Source organism: Hesperophylax consimilis, chromosome 6 (assembly GCF_061612785.1).
Source record: "Hesperophylax consimilis isolate HC1 chromosome 6, BYU_Hcon_1.0, whole genome shotgun sequence".
NCBI classification, from domain to species: domain Eukaryota; kingdom Metazoa; phylum Arthropoda; class Insecta; order Trichoptera; family Limnephilidae; genus Hesperophylax; species Hesperophylax consimilis.
In genome coordinates, this window is record NC_142841.1 from 32,970,954 (window position 1) to 32,984,564 (window position 13,611).

Consider the following 13,611-nt stretch of genomic DNA (forward strand, 5'->3'; position numbering starts at 1 on the left):
TAAAAATGTCACTGACTGGTATCCCAGAGATGGCAAGAGAAGTAGAGGACGTCAACACATGAGATGGGAAGACGACCTAAAACTCACGGCTGGACATCAATGGAGAAGAGTAGCGCGTGACAGGTCCCAATGGAAATTGTTAGAGGAGGCCTATGCCAAGAGGCAAACTGAGCTTCGGGATATATTATAACAAACAAAATATTTCTAATATTAATGTACCTAACAGAAGTTCAGAATAAAAGGCTTATTATTATATTGTTATTATATATAAAATTTGGATCAGTCAAGACCTCCTTTATTTGTGGTCCCATGAATATTCCTTCTTTAATTTTTGCGTCGCTTAACTTAACAAACTTTTGCTTGTAATGATCTTCACTTTTCAAACTTTTCCTTCTCTTCCTTCTACGATAAATTTTCTTTAAGTCCCATAGGTAACTTCTCCATAAGGCTTTGATTATGTATATACCCAGGGTAGGAATATCCTCCCTGTCTTCTGTACAATCCTTTGCTCCCCTCTTTATTACACATCCCTTCAAGTGTACGCATCCTAGTTTGTTTACGTGTTTTACGACCTTGAACGTAATCATTTCACGTGACGGTTCAGTATAAAAAGGTTTCACCGAACGTTGTGTTGGTTTTTTGTTTCTCGGTATAGAAACCTAGTTATCTATGTATGTGTGGTATCCCTCGGTTCTTTTGAGATAGATTGAGTTGAATCCATTACCGCTGTGTTTTAAAGCCATTTCATAAACCTCATTCTCTGACTCGCCTGCTCACCAACTAGCTACGTGATTCTACCTGTCGTAGGGTAATGTGAGTATAATAAGGTGTTAGATTTTATATATGTGATATACATACGATAAATTTATGGTGTTAATTGTCGGCGCCATCCATGTATATATTTTGGGAGGGAAGGGAAAGGAACGGAAATGAATTTGTTCAAGCTAAGTTGGCTCCTCCTCTTTACCAAACAGATCTGATGGATGATAATTTGAACAAGGCAATCGATATCTGCGTGTCAGGATATCCGAACCGGCCGGATCTGGCAAGCTTTCGCATGGCCTCCCCTTGTTCCAAATTGGCAACCGTCACGCCAGAATAAAGAAAACCAGGTCTCCTCACCAATTTCAGAAATGTCCCAACCTCATTGCACCTCCAGGAAAATCTACTTTACTGAGTGTAGAAGGGGAAAACCATGACATCTCTTGTCACGAATCTAGTCGCAAAAATGTGACACGTAAGGTCCTAAGTTACATGCCACCTCCATAAAACGCTGTAAATTCCTCGTCGTCGGGAATTTACATCCCTTTCTAGGTCAATAACACAGGTAACACACGACGATCTTGTAGACATTAAGTCAGTTTTTTGTCGATAAGTTGTGTGCTTATCCATTCAGCCAATTATCATGTGAGATATGTGTAAGGTCTGCTCGAAATGCCAAATTTAGGATGAGGACTGTCTGTATTTTAATATTTGGTTCCAGTAATTGTTTTATGAGGTTACTAGCACCCTCGTGTATTAGGTATGGGTAACTTCTATTGAATACTTATCCTCTCAGGTAGGTATAAACGGATAATTGGTTTGATTTTTTGGCATTCAATTTTATGAGGCTGCCTACCTCTCGAAAGGGACCTGTTGAGAAAAGTTGTTTGGTTGGTAGTTTTATTTCGGAGATTACCATCTCCCCCTTTCGACTCTAGATTTGTTTTTGTGTATCCCAATTTGTAAATTAGAAAGTCAAACAATAGATGAAAAGTATTAAATTAGAAAGTCAAATAACAGATGAAAGGTATTCATTCTTATTCTGTTTGGATGCATCCGATCGCTTTCTATTTGGGCGGTCATACGCTGGCAAAACTTCCCTTTCGACTAACTGTACCTGCGCTTTATCCCGGCTGGTGGTGATCGCTGTTTAAAGGTACGCCAGTGTTTTGGTAGGTACTCTGTAGATAGGTGTTTTTTATACTGCGAGTTTATATTGCTAGGCCTAATTTGTAATAAGTACCTATTTAATTTTTTCGTCGGCTATTCAATACCTATCGCAGGGACAACGCCACGATTTGATTCGTAAAGTTTTTAAAAGAATAACAGATCGGCAGAAGATAAATTCTCAATATGACCCTCGGTCCAAGGCGTTCCCCTAAAACAAATATTATCGGCCTACATATGAAAAGGTCGTTGGCCCGTCCCCCGCTCACAGCTGATAGATAATATTGTCTGGCACATTCCTTTTTGAAACATTAATTTGGGCGGCAGGAGTTGTAAACTTGGTTTCTGTTGTTCGGATGCATCCGTCCTTTAAAGGGTCCTCTGGAATTTAATAAATAATATAAAAAACTCACCCAGTTAGTCATCTCCCAATCTCAGCGTGAAGCTTACCTGGTTACACCCTAAATAGCTAAATCAGTTTAGTTTTACGGTCTCCTCCCTACCGGCATTCCATTACATTAATAATTTTCTCCTTTTAGCGAAATCCTTGCAATTTGTTAAATTTTTGATCCCCTCCATAAGCCTATAAAAGGGTAATTAAATAATTCTGTAAATAAAATTGTACCTCCCTAATCTCTGTCAGGATTCGAACCCGCAGTTTATGATTTGTTTGATTCTCTGGTTTACGGTCTCCGTGGATAGAACGCCATCTCGCCAATCTTTAATTCCTCCCTAATCCGATCAAACACTTCCTGCCTTTAAATACGTTCACTCTGTTTTAAACGCTATTATTATCATTATCATTATTATTTCCATGTTTATAAGACAAGTAATTTAGTTCGAACCGTATACGAAATCACGCTTAAATCAACACAATTTTATAACACAATCGCGATCGCTCAACACCTAGCGCCCCTGTGGTGATTTTTCACGAAACGGCGCTCTACAAATTATCCAATCATTATCACTGTTATTAGTATCATTTCTATCCTCACTGAGTACAACCACTTTCACTTCACACAAACACCGGTTCAATAATATTTCACTTTAATTCAATATTCAACAATACTTTCTAACACCATTTGAATTCACTAATTAACTGTAATTTCACACATCACTTCTGATTTGTATTGATTTCTCGGAGCTGTCAACGTATCCAAGTTCAAAAACCGACTGCCCCTCCTGCAATCTCTTCTTTTCTCCCTTCCCGTGGGAACGTGTTTACTTCAAGGCCCGCCTGTCAATAAATCTTATGTCGTTAGTCTAAACAAAAATTTTTTTGGAGTACATTCGTTTCGTTTATTTAAGTGATTGTTCAAATCATCACATGCTTTAAGTAAATCATGCCATTTCCATCCGAAGACAAGCCTTTTAAAAAAAATTCATCAAACCCAATTTAATGTGTAAGGGTGGAAGAAAGATATCTTTAGATTTTACTAAGGGAGCATGTTGAACATTCTTCGTGCCAGTTTTAAGGTGCTTTCTAATAGGCCAGTCCATGGTCTTTCCTGTCTCTGCTGTCCCACTCGCACAGAAAACAACAATACTTTGTGTATCCCACATGCAGTCCTAGTAGGAGCCCTATTACTTTTAGATCACCACATATTTTCCATTTGTATTTTACATATTTAATTTTTGTTAACCGCAGCTTCATGTTGTCATAGTTATCTTTCATGTTTGTGACATTCAAATGAAATTCGAGCCTAGGGTTGCCATATTATAAAAAAATCAATGACAACTCACGAATAAATATGAATTAATACACATTTTAGTACAACTTAAAACCCATAAAAACCTGACGTGATAGAAAAAAACTAATCACATATCTGAAATTAGCGTGAAATTTCCTGTCAAATTTGGCTACTTTCGTTAAAGGGACAAAAAATGTGTTGACCAGTGTTATTATTCATCACTTTGTTAGTTCCACCTAAGGCGATGCCATACGTAGTAATACGAAATCATGTGTTTTTGGTTAGAAAATTTGGTCGCCTAGAAATGTTTCAGATGCTTTAATTAAATACTGCGAGTAGACTACATCTTGGACTTTGAAATAATCGAGTATATTTTAGACAAGTCTTTTTATAATCCCAGAAAAAATAATGTAAAGGCCTATGAAAACTGCTTTAAAGTTCAAAATCTCCTACTTACGAACCCATTTTCGGTTATGATTTTATTGTATAATGTGGTTAATTAAGTTATTTATGAAATGATCGAAAATTTTTTAAATATTTATGCCTGAACATCCACAAAATAAAATAAAAGGCACTTTTTGGCCATGTTTTTTTCTTGCATAAATCATAACAGGCGGATGGTGTTAAGCGGGAATTTAAACCTTATCGCCATCTACGTAAGGGTTGTTATTGATAGCGGCTCAATTTAAATATTACACGACGTAGTGCATCGCCTTGTGCAGAGTATCACTTGCCGTCAACATTGGTCATCTTTTCTTAGTTTTTTGCAAAACCCGTTTGCATAGCGCCCGTAATATTCATACCAACAAGGAGATTACCCAAATCCTTATCGTTAACTAATTTAACCCTATATTTTATTCAGGCCGACATGTAGGCCGTATAATTATTCAAATTGATGAAATAATAATAGTGTCCTCTCCCGAATAGAGGTCCCGCGAGTTGTTTGACTGCGCTCGTCCAAGTCTAAAGGGGTGGGAATAATTTGCGCCCTTAGTCGTGCTGTGGCAGTTGCCGCGAACAGACGCCGTCCGAACGGCGCCGAATGCATCCGAATCGGTTCGGAAAACCTCGATTGGCAAATCGCAGCCTCCGAGAGCCGCTCTCAGATGGCACTGGAGTTTCACGTCAACTGCGATTGTTCTTTTTTCAAACTTTTTTTCAGCGATCGATTATCTTTTGAGCTCGAATCGCTCTAATAAAAATCGGTCGTCACGAAGTTTAATAAACGAGGAGACAGATAAATAATGATAATTACATGCACTTATCGAGATTCGTTACGTAATAATTTTACGGAAACTACGAAAAACTTCGCCGAGTGATCCTTTCGAACGCAGGATAAATGTAATAATTACAGTGAATCTAATGTAAAATTAAATTATTAATATTTTTTATAAATCGATATAAAAAACATTAAAAATATAATATTAACAAAAAACACGAGTTTGTTTGGTTCAATTATTTTAAAAACATGTGTAAAAATAAATATATTTATTTAATTTGCGGATGTAAATTAAAATTAAAATAATCTGAGATTGTATTAAATTGGACAACGAAAGTCACGGGAAGGAAGGAAATAAGGAAGATGCGATAGAAAGTAGACCAGCGCGAGTGCCAGTATGTACGACGAGAAACGGGGTCAGCTGCGGATTTCGCAGGGGCCACGCGAGGACCCCAGTGCAGTTACATAACAACCAGCACGCTCCTCGCCCTCATCACTCATCATGCTCAACACCTCGGGGTATCCACCGGGATGGACTAAATAAATATATCTTTGATGGAGGTATCATCAATAAATAATCTTATGACACAGACTACAAAATCGCACAAACATAAGTTTAAAAATAATGATAAAATACATATAGGTAAAAAGGAAAAATGTATACACAATCATATTTTTATTGTCAGTCTATGAATTTATCGATATAAAATTCGTTTCTCAAATTCGGTAAATTCATTATTTTGTAATAAACGGCAAAGCGAAAAACGCCCCATTCATACAGAAATTTATATTTTTAATAATATATCTGTAAATAAAATCTACCCTAGATTTAACGTAGTGTGGTGTGTGTAACTCTTAGTGCAAATTATTATTTTTCTAATTTTTACTGCCGATGGGAAGTCGTCACAAATAAAGCTAAATTCTAAATGATGTAAATAAACCTTAATACTAAGTCGTACGATATACAACTTTATACATTAGGCTACATATTATATTAAACGCGGTTACAAAAATATAGGTTTAATATCGGTTAACGATAGATAATTAACAGATACCCCGTTATCGATATAAATTAATAATATAACGTGATTTGATATAAAAATTATAATAATAATTGTGTTCCTCGAAAGCAATTGCGTTAATGGGAAGGAATCTCACGAAACTTAAGTTTAAAACTGGTGGAATAAATCAACTGTCAGAACTCGACAAATTCGAAAAAAATCAGGTCGTTTGAAACGTAATCGACAGTTCTGGTAAAACGTTTCTAGAACTTCTAAAAATGGAATCACACAGCTTCGCGCCGATAAAATATTCTGTCCGGTCCCGTTTCCGGCTAAAAAACAATGATCACTCTTTTAGCATATTCGCCATGGCTCTCAGAGCCTGGCTGGTGTGTGCAATCGTGGTCCAAACTGTTGTAGCTGGCAATCCTGACGCCAAGAGACTGTACGATGATCTCCTCAGCAACTACAACAAACTGGTGCGGCCGGTGGTGAACGTCACAGATGTGCTGAGAGTTTGCATTAAACTTAAGCTGTCTCAACTTATCGATGTGGTAAGAGAAACAATAACCTATTTCCTTCAACTGTCTATTAAATAATGTCAATGTGCTATAGCATCAATGAACCGTGTTTGGAGCAGAAGTTTCCTCAAGATGGTAAGTGAGTAGGTGGCCATTAATGAGGATAAAAGCTGTAAACGGTGGATCTCGCTCTCACACTTATCTCGCCGTTGTGATACATGATCTACAGTTTTCTGCTATCCTATTTATTATGGTAGTTAAAAAATACCTTCGTTTTTATGACTAACTGAAATATGGTTCCATGATAACTCCACACAGTGACAATTCAACACACTTTTAAAAAGTGATATAAAGTCATTAGAAACGATGAATTTTTTTTTAACCTAACCTAACCTAACCTACTTAACCCAGTTAATAGAGTTTTTGTTTCATAACTTTCCATGATTTTATATAACTTTTAAGATGCGATGAATTATCACCGGATGATTTATCCTGTTACCCTGAAATATATGTAGGTACACGGAAAAAAATGAGTATCGCTATTTTATTACAAATCTCTCCAAATTATTGGTAATCTTATTAAAAACTGGATCGCAGGCGCTTTTCGAATGATTTAATAGGTTTCATGAAAAACTTTTAGTAAAATACGAATATATTATCGCGATATCTGAACACGTGTTCAGAACAACACAACCTAACATTTTTGCATTTCGTCATAACATATTATTATGGCAAATGTAGGTGAATGAATACGTGTTCCGTGAGTGTAATTTACTATTTTTTTTATAAGAGAACAGCCTGCAATCCCTTTTTAACCGGATTAGCAATAATTTGACGAGATGCTTAATAAATTAGCAATTCTCATTTTACCCGTGTAGATCCTACAACCATACTAATAATTGTTTGTTATAGTTGACTAGCTGACTTATTTTTATTTTTTATTTTTTTGAAGGCCTTATTAAGATATACAAATCGGTAGTATATTATTATGATGTATCTCATGAGGTTTAGCCAGCTTTAGCAATGTGGTGCACAAAAATATATTTTTACGACTTGATCATAAAACATCGACTTTTCCCAACTTTCTATGCATATAATATGCTTGTATCATATATGAGTCAATTGGTATCAAAACTGGTCAACTCCACTTTAGGTGAATTTTCAGGAAACACCAAAACAAGTGCTGGATTTGACTATTTTTCATACCACAGCCGCTTTTTAAACCGGTTTCTCTTACAAAATATGCGGATATGACTGCTTTTGAAAAATAAGAACTGTTCTTTTGTTAATAATGAACACAGTTCAATACTTAGTTTATTTTTTTTAAATTTTGGATCTGACCAGTTTTGATACCAAACAACTCGTATGTAAACCTACTGGATGAAATTCTCTACGTGATAGTGAATATTCTATCAAAATACGTTGCGTAGTTTTGTATAACTGAGCGCACAGACAGACAGAAACGGATAGCGATTTTATGTTATACTATTTAGGGATGTTTGATTATTTTTATGTATTAATTAATGACGGTTGAAGTATTAATTTTATCCAGGATACTTATTTATTTTAAATCGTGATGAAAACAATGATTTCAAAAGCGTAGTTAGTTTCCCTTCATTTCCAACATTGAAAGAACAAAAACCAAGCAACAACTTAAAACTTTACGACTATGGAAAAAACCGTAAGATTTGGGCTTTAGTACAGAATTGCTCGCAACATTTGGTATGCCCATTTCTGCAAACAAAGGCCTCCATGCATGCTTAGATATTTTTGTCAGAATTTTCAACATACTTAGAAATTTGTAATAATCAACTGATTTCTACTAAAAACCGTAACAAGTAAGATTTTTTTATTGTAATAAAATAACAATCAAATAAGACATATATGTTGAAATGAAAAATTAGAGAAAAATTCATAATGCGAGTATTATACGTTTTAGCCGTAATTTTTTTAAGACATTTCTGATGAATAATGAGTCACAGACAGTGGCGGTTTTCTCTAAAGTGCGTTTGTGCGGCGAACCCCCATTAAAAAGATGAGATAATAAAACATCCTTGTTTTATAATAATATAAGCACATTATAGATAGCACGCTATTAAAATTTCGCCTTCAAAACCCGCGCCACCGAAAAATACGATACCCATTCCAAATTTGTGCGAGTTGAAATCCGCGCCAAACTCTTCATACAAAATAATCTTAGCCGGTACAGACCCTATGACGGTGATATATACAAAATTTGGTCTTTCTTTGCAAAAATAAGACAAATTGTGTGCGCCGAACACGCGTTATGATACCACGTGACCTCCGAACATTGACGAATGTAACCGAAGAAACCCGAGAACTTCGCGGCCGACGTTTAACCTTTGAACCATAGGGATGCAAGATAAGTGTTATTTTTTTATGTTATATTATAGTATTTAACTTTGTAGTCATTTTTGTACATATTTAGTTTTCTTGTTTCTGCATTTCTCCAACCGTTTGCTTATGGCATTTGTAAATCTACTACCTATTTTTAAATTTATTTCGTGCCACCTTTATTTGTTTTTTTTTTTATGTTTTAAAATATCTATTATATATTCTACGAAATTATTCTTCTCTAAAAAACAATAATAATTAGCAATATACCTACATTGAGTGCTATAAAAACATTAAACAATTTAATTCCTATAAAACTTTTCTCATTATCTAATAATTGTGTCTAGGTAAAGTGATTTAAAAACAATAATATGTAGGTACCCCTCCCACTAACTTTATTTAAGTTGTGTGACTGCTACCGTATTCGACTATTTGACGAAGGACAACAGTAAGTAAATTTTAATTAGATTTGTTTATCTTCTCTTGAATTTCTGAACCCCCTGTTAAAAAGACCACGAACCGCCACTGGTCACAGATCATATATTATATAAGAATCACTAACTTGGCGTAATTTAGATTTCTCACTTAATGCTTGCTTTATATTTTTCAAATTGTGGTCAATTTGAAAAAGATGCGGCAATTTGAAAAAAATTTACGAGATTTCGTGAATTTTTTGTTTATTATTTTTATATGAAAGGACCAAAAATGAGGTAACAATAACGTTTGTAATACATTTTTCTAATTAAATATGTACTTTTTTATATATTGCGTTATCAGTAATATTACTTACAAAAAAATAAAGTCATTTATCGTAAAGGCATTTTTATTTTTTTTTAGTTTGCATTCAAAATTAATTATAAAAAATATGTGTATATTTCTTATAATAAAATATGAGAGCGTATTTAATAACATTTCAAAAACACTTTTTAGTTGGTTGATACGCTCAGAAATATTCCATTTATTTGGATTGTATTTCAAAGAGGAAATACTCCAACTGTCTGACAGAATATGGCTGAGGTCTGATGAGGTAACACTACAATAAAGTAAACTCTATGTCGCAGTTATGTCAAACAAAGCAAACATTAAGAGAGAGCTACAAGCTGAAGATGTATATATTCTTGGTATGCCTTATAGCGTCACGAATATAGGTAATAGGCATTAAAATCGCATGACAAACGGAGTCTAGAAATGCTTGATTTCAACAACAAAAATAGTTTTTATTTATTTCGTAGCTATTTTTTGAAGATGTTTATTTTATGCGCCATACATTTCTATTAATGTATGGCTCATAAAATAAATAGCTTCAAAAATGCGCCATACAATTAATAAATATATTTTTTTAGTAGTTAACATTAATATTTTTTATTGAGTTATTGATTTTTTTATTTGTATTCTTCTCAAGGGAAACGATAGGAAAACCTTCAATTTATCTAAAGCATATTTTTTGGTATTCATAATGTAAACAAATTCGTTATAAAGATTAATCGAAAATAGTAATACAAAAGTACGTAATTATAAGAAAAAATATTTTTTTACAATTTAATACATATTTTGAATGAATAAATTTGTTTTAAAAAAAATAATGTTAAAAAAACTTATTTTTTTGATACGGTAAATTTATCGCAAGATATCTTAAATCCTTTGAAGTATCATAAAATAATATAAAGCGGGTTATAATTTCAAATATTCTGCGAATGTGGGCGCTTTGTACATAATTTCATGAGGGTGTTTTAAAATTCTTCTGTATCCCGAGCACCCGAGTCAAGTTTTAAATTTCCGCATTGTATTACGTCTCATGTAAAAAATCCTTTGTCAGAACTTCAATTTTATTATAATTGACGAAGTTTTCCTTCGTCTTTTAAAATTTAATAAAAGTTTTTCTAACCTCTCACCAGACTTTTCTTTACTAATTTCTTTGGCTTACTCAAACATAGGAGAATTATACATATCAACAAAAGGAGAGAATAATTTATTACTAAAAGTTTGAGAGATTCGACTCTTACGACCAGATTGTTATTAAATGTATTTATTTCTAAGAGTGCAAGGCTGATTTAAGCGTAATGAGTAAGATTAGGAAAGAGACGCTTAGATGGTTTGGTCATGTAGAGCGATGAGTGAAGAAAGAAGTTTAAGGATAAAATATAAGTATAAAGATAAGTCGGTGACGCCCGAGGAAGACATACTCGAGTCGGGCCATGTCAAAATTCAGAATAATATAAGAGTATTTATAAGACGATGTATGAATGTGAGTGAGGCAAGAAATGTGTGCCAAGACCGAGTTGTTTGGCTGTCCGTCCTCTCTGCCTACCCCTGCGGGGAAAAGGCGTGATGGCTAGATAGTTAGAAATGTAGAGTGTTTTCCCAGTTGCATGATTTGACAAAGTAGAAGGTTAAAAGTTATTAAGTATTTTATCTGTCACCAAGAAGACATGGCTGTGCCCTCAAGAAGTTTGCATTCAACAAGAAGATGGTGAATACAAAGTGTATATCTACCACTAAATATTATATAGCCTCTATTAATTGCCGGAAAAGTCTTACATCTTAAGAACTCATCTCTTCTTAAGTTATTATTGTTCACAATCTAGCCTGAATGGTTGAAGTTGTGTATATTGACCGCTTATCGGACACCTCGGAGGTGGCGCAAAAAGCAGCAGCATTGCCGACTGTCGGAAACATATTCTGACCGTGCTCGCAAATATCGGTAACTGATCAAAGATGACGGATTTCTTCAATATCTTATCAATGGCTTTATTGATCGTCTGTGCTAGACCTCCTTGACTATGAAAATATTATAATTTTGTTTTAATTTATATAAATTTAATATATTAATTTGTCGCTTTTAATTAACTGGAAGAATTTTTAATACGCACCAACTTGGCTGATTTAATTCAAATCATATTCTAATGAGTCCTCACATAGAAACATATGCCAAGTACGTAAATACGTAAAATCCTGTTAAAAATGTGATGGGAAGCCATTTCCTAGTAAAATATTGGTACATTCAGAATATATGCAGTGTTCATGAAGCTGCGCTTATCATGATAAGTGTCATAAGGAAATGCGAAAATATTAGAATTTTTATGAACACGTGTTGCGACATCCTTATAAAACATTCAAGTTTTACTGATAGTTTGTTAGAAAATCTGTCAATTCATTCGTTAAATGTCTGCAGTCCCATTTTTAACAAGAGTACGAATAATTTTACCAGAATTTTATAAATTAGCAATATTTTATATCATTAAATTTTCTGTGTGATTTTCAGATCTAGTTACGAAACATGGCTAAAGTTGTTTCAAGCAATGCCAAAGTTTTGATTTATAACGATACAATAAAGTATATCAGTAATTGCCATGTGGAATAGACACTGTCATTGAAAATAAAAGTTTAAACAGAAAACAACATAAAAGTTTTGCAGTTTGGTAATTATCATGATTTTCATTTCAGTTTTCTTTGCAGTTATTTGACCTCCAAAAAAGGACAATAAAAACCAAAATGGTCGTAATTTATTCAATCAAATCTCCTATACGCTTTTATACTTATTAGCTGGGGAGCTGCATATAAAACAAATCTACTTCCTGTTGAAATTGTTCAACGTCTAATTATAAAAATGATATTGACAAAACTAAGAGATTATCCAACACAACTAATTTGTGAAGAATTTAAAGTACTAAAATTTAGTGATCTTGCCCAAAAAAACATAATAATTCAAATAATGAAAGAAAAACAAAATCACAGCTTTTTAACTGAAAGTCGTACTCGTCAAAAACATATATTTCCTACACAAAAATGTAACACCACTTTTGATCAATATCGTTACACATCTTGGGAAAAAATACTTCAACAGCCTACCCGAAAATATCAGAACAATCAAAAACGATAAACACTTATTAAAAGTAAGTAAAGATAAGTTCAACGTAAAAATACCAAAATGATGAAACTAGACGAACGTCCTAGATGTGAACGTATCCTTTTCTGATTTTTCTGTTTCAGATTTTCGTTTAGAAATCGCTAATATTGTCTTCAATAATGAAATATTACAATTTGAGGTTTTATTCAATAAAGTTATTCCGAAAAATAAATATCTTTTAATTAATTATAAATTTTAATATTCATAATTCCTTAAATTAAAATTACAAACACTAAATATTCTTCATCTTGATGCTCACCGCTCTTCTAGACACAAGCGCAAGCTTCTATAGAAGAAGAACATAAAAAAAATCAAAAGCAGTGAACACTAATTTTACGAATTATTTTAGTTAAGATTAATGATTATACTCTGTGAATTGATTAATTATTTTAATAAAGAATAAATATAAAAATTTGTCTTTCAATAAAATGACAATAATTTGCGTTACTCTGAGTGGAAACAGGACTTTAAACGTCGAACGAACGGTAGCAACAAATTTATTGTGCAATGTTAATGTGCTCACAACCATGATACAACAATTTTCACACGAGTATCTAAGCACAGTTATATCACGTGAAATGATTTAAGTCCTGCAGCTATGTGGCTTAGTAATAATGCATGCAAATAGGGATAGAGCAGACAGGCAAATATCACCCCCCAGAGCCAGAAACAACATGCTTGCTCACACACATTTCTAATTGTTCAAACGTGGGGGTACTTCAAGTACACGAGTAATTAGCAAATTATTGTTTTCTAAAAAATGTCATTGAGAACATTTGTAAGCACTGTAAAAAAAAATGATGCACCCTCGAACTGAATACAGTTCTAACTGTTGCAAGATCAATCTAAAGTGAATTCTAACAGATGCACTGAAACATCGAACCGTTCATCGAAACTGGTGATAGATCACATAAAAAGCAGTTCCACCTAATGCGTTTATCCAATATGATAGGTACTGATATCACCCAATAAGTTTAAACAAGATAAG

At 33.7% G+C, this 13,611-nt stretch overlaps 1 protein-coding gene across 7 annotated transcripts in view; it reads left to right on the plus strand.

Moving 5' to 3' along the window:
• The first annotated feature begins 5,854 nt into the window (after positions 1-5,854).
• LOC149423230 (acetylcholine receptor subunit alpha-like) overlaps positions 5,855-13,611 on the plus strand; it is a 502,266-nt gene continuing 494,509 nt past the window's right edge. For all 7 annotated transcript variants that reach the window (XM_089632590.1, XM_089632595.1, XM_089632592.1 and 4 more), the window contains exon 1: positions 5,855-6,394. In XM_089632590.1, coding sequence (XP_089488716.1) covers positions 6,119-6,394 — 276 coding nt within the window. In that variant the 5' untranslated portion in view covers positions 5,855-6,118. The remainder of the gene's footprint in view (positions 6,395-13,611) is intronic.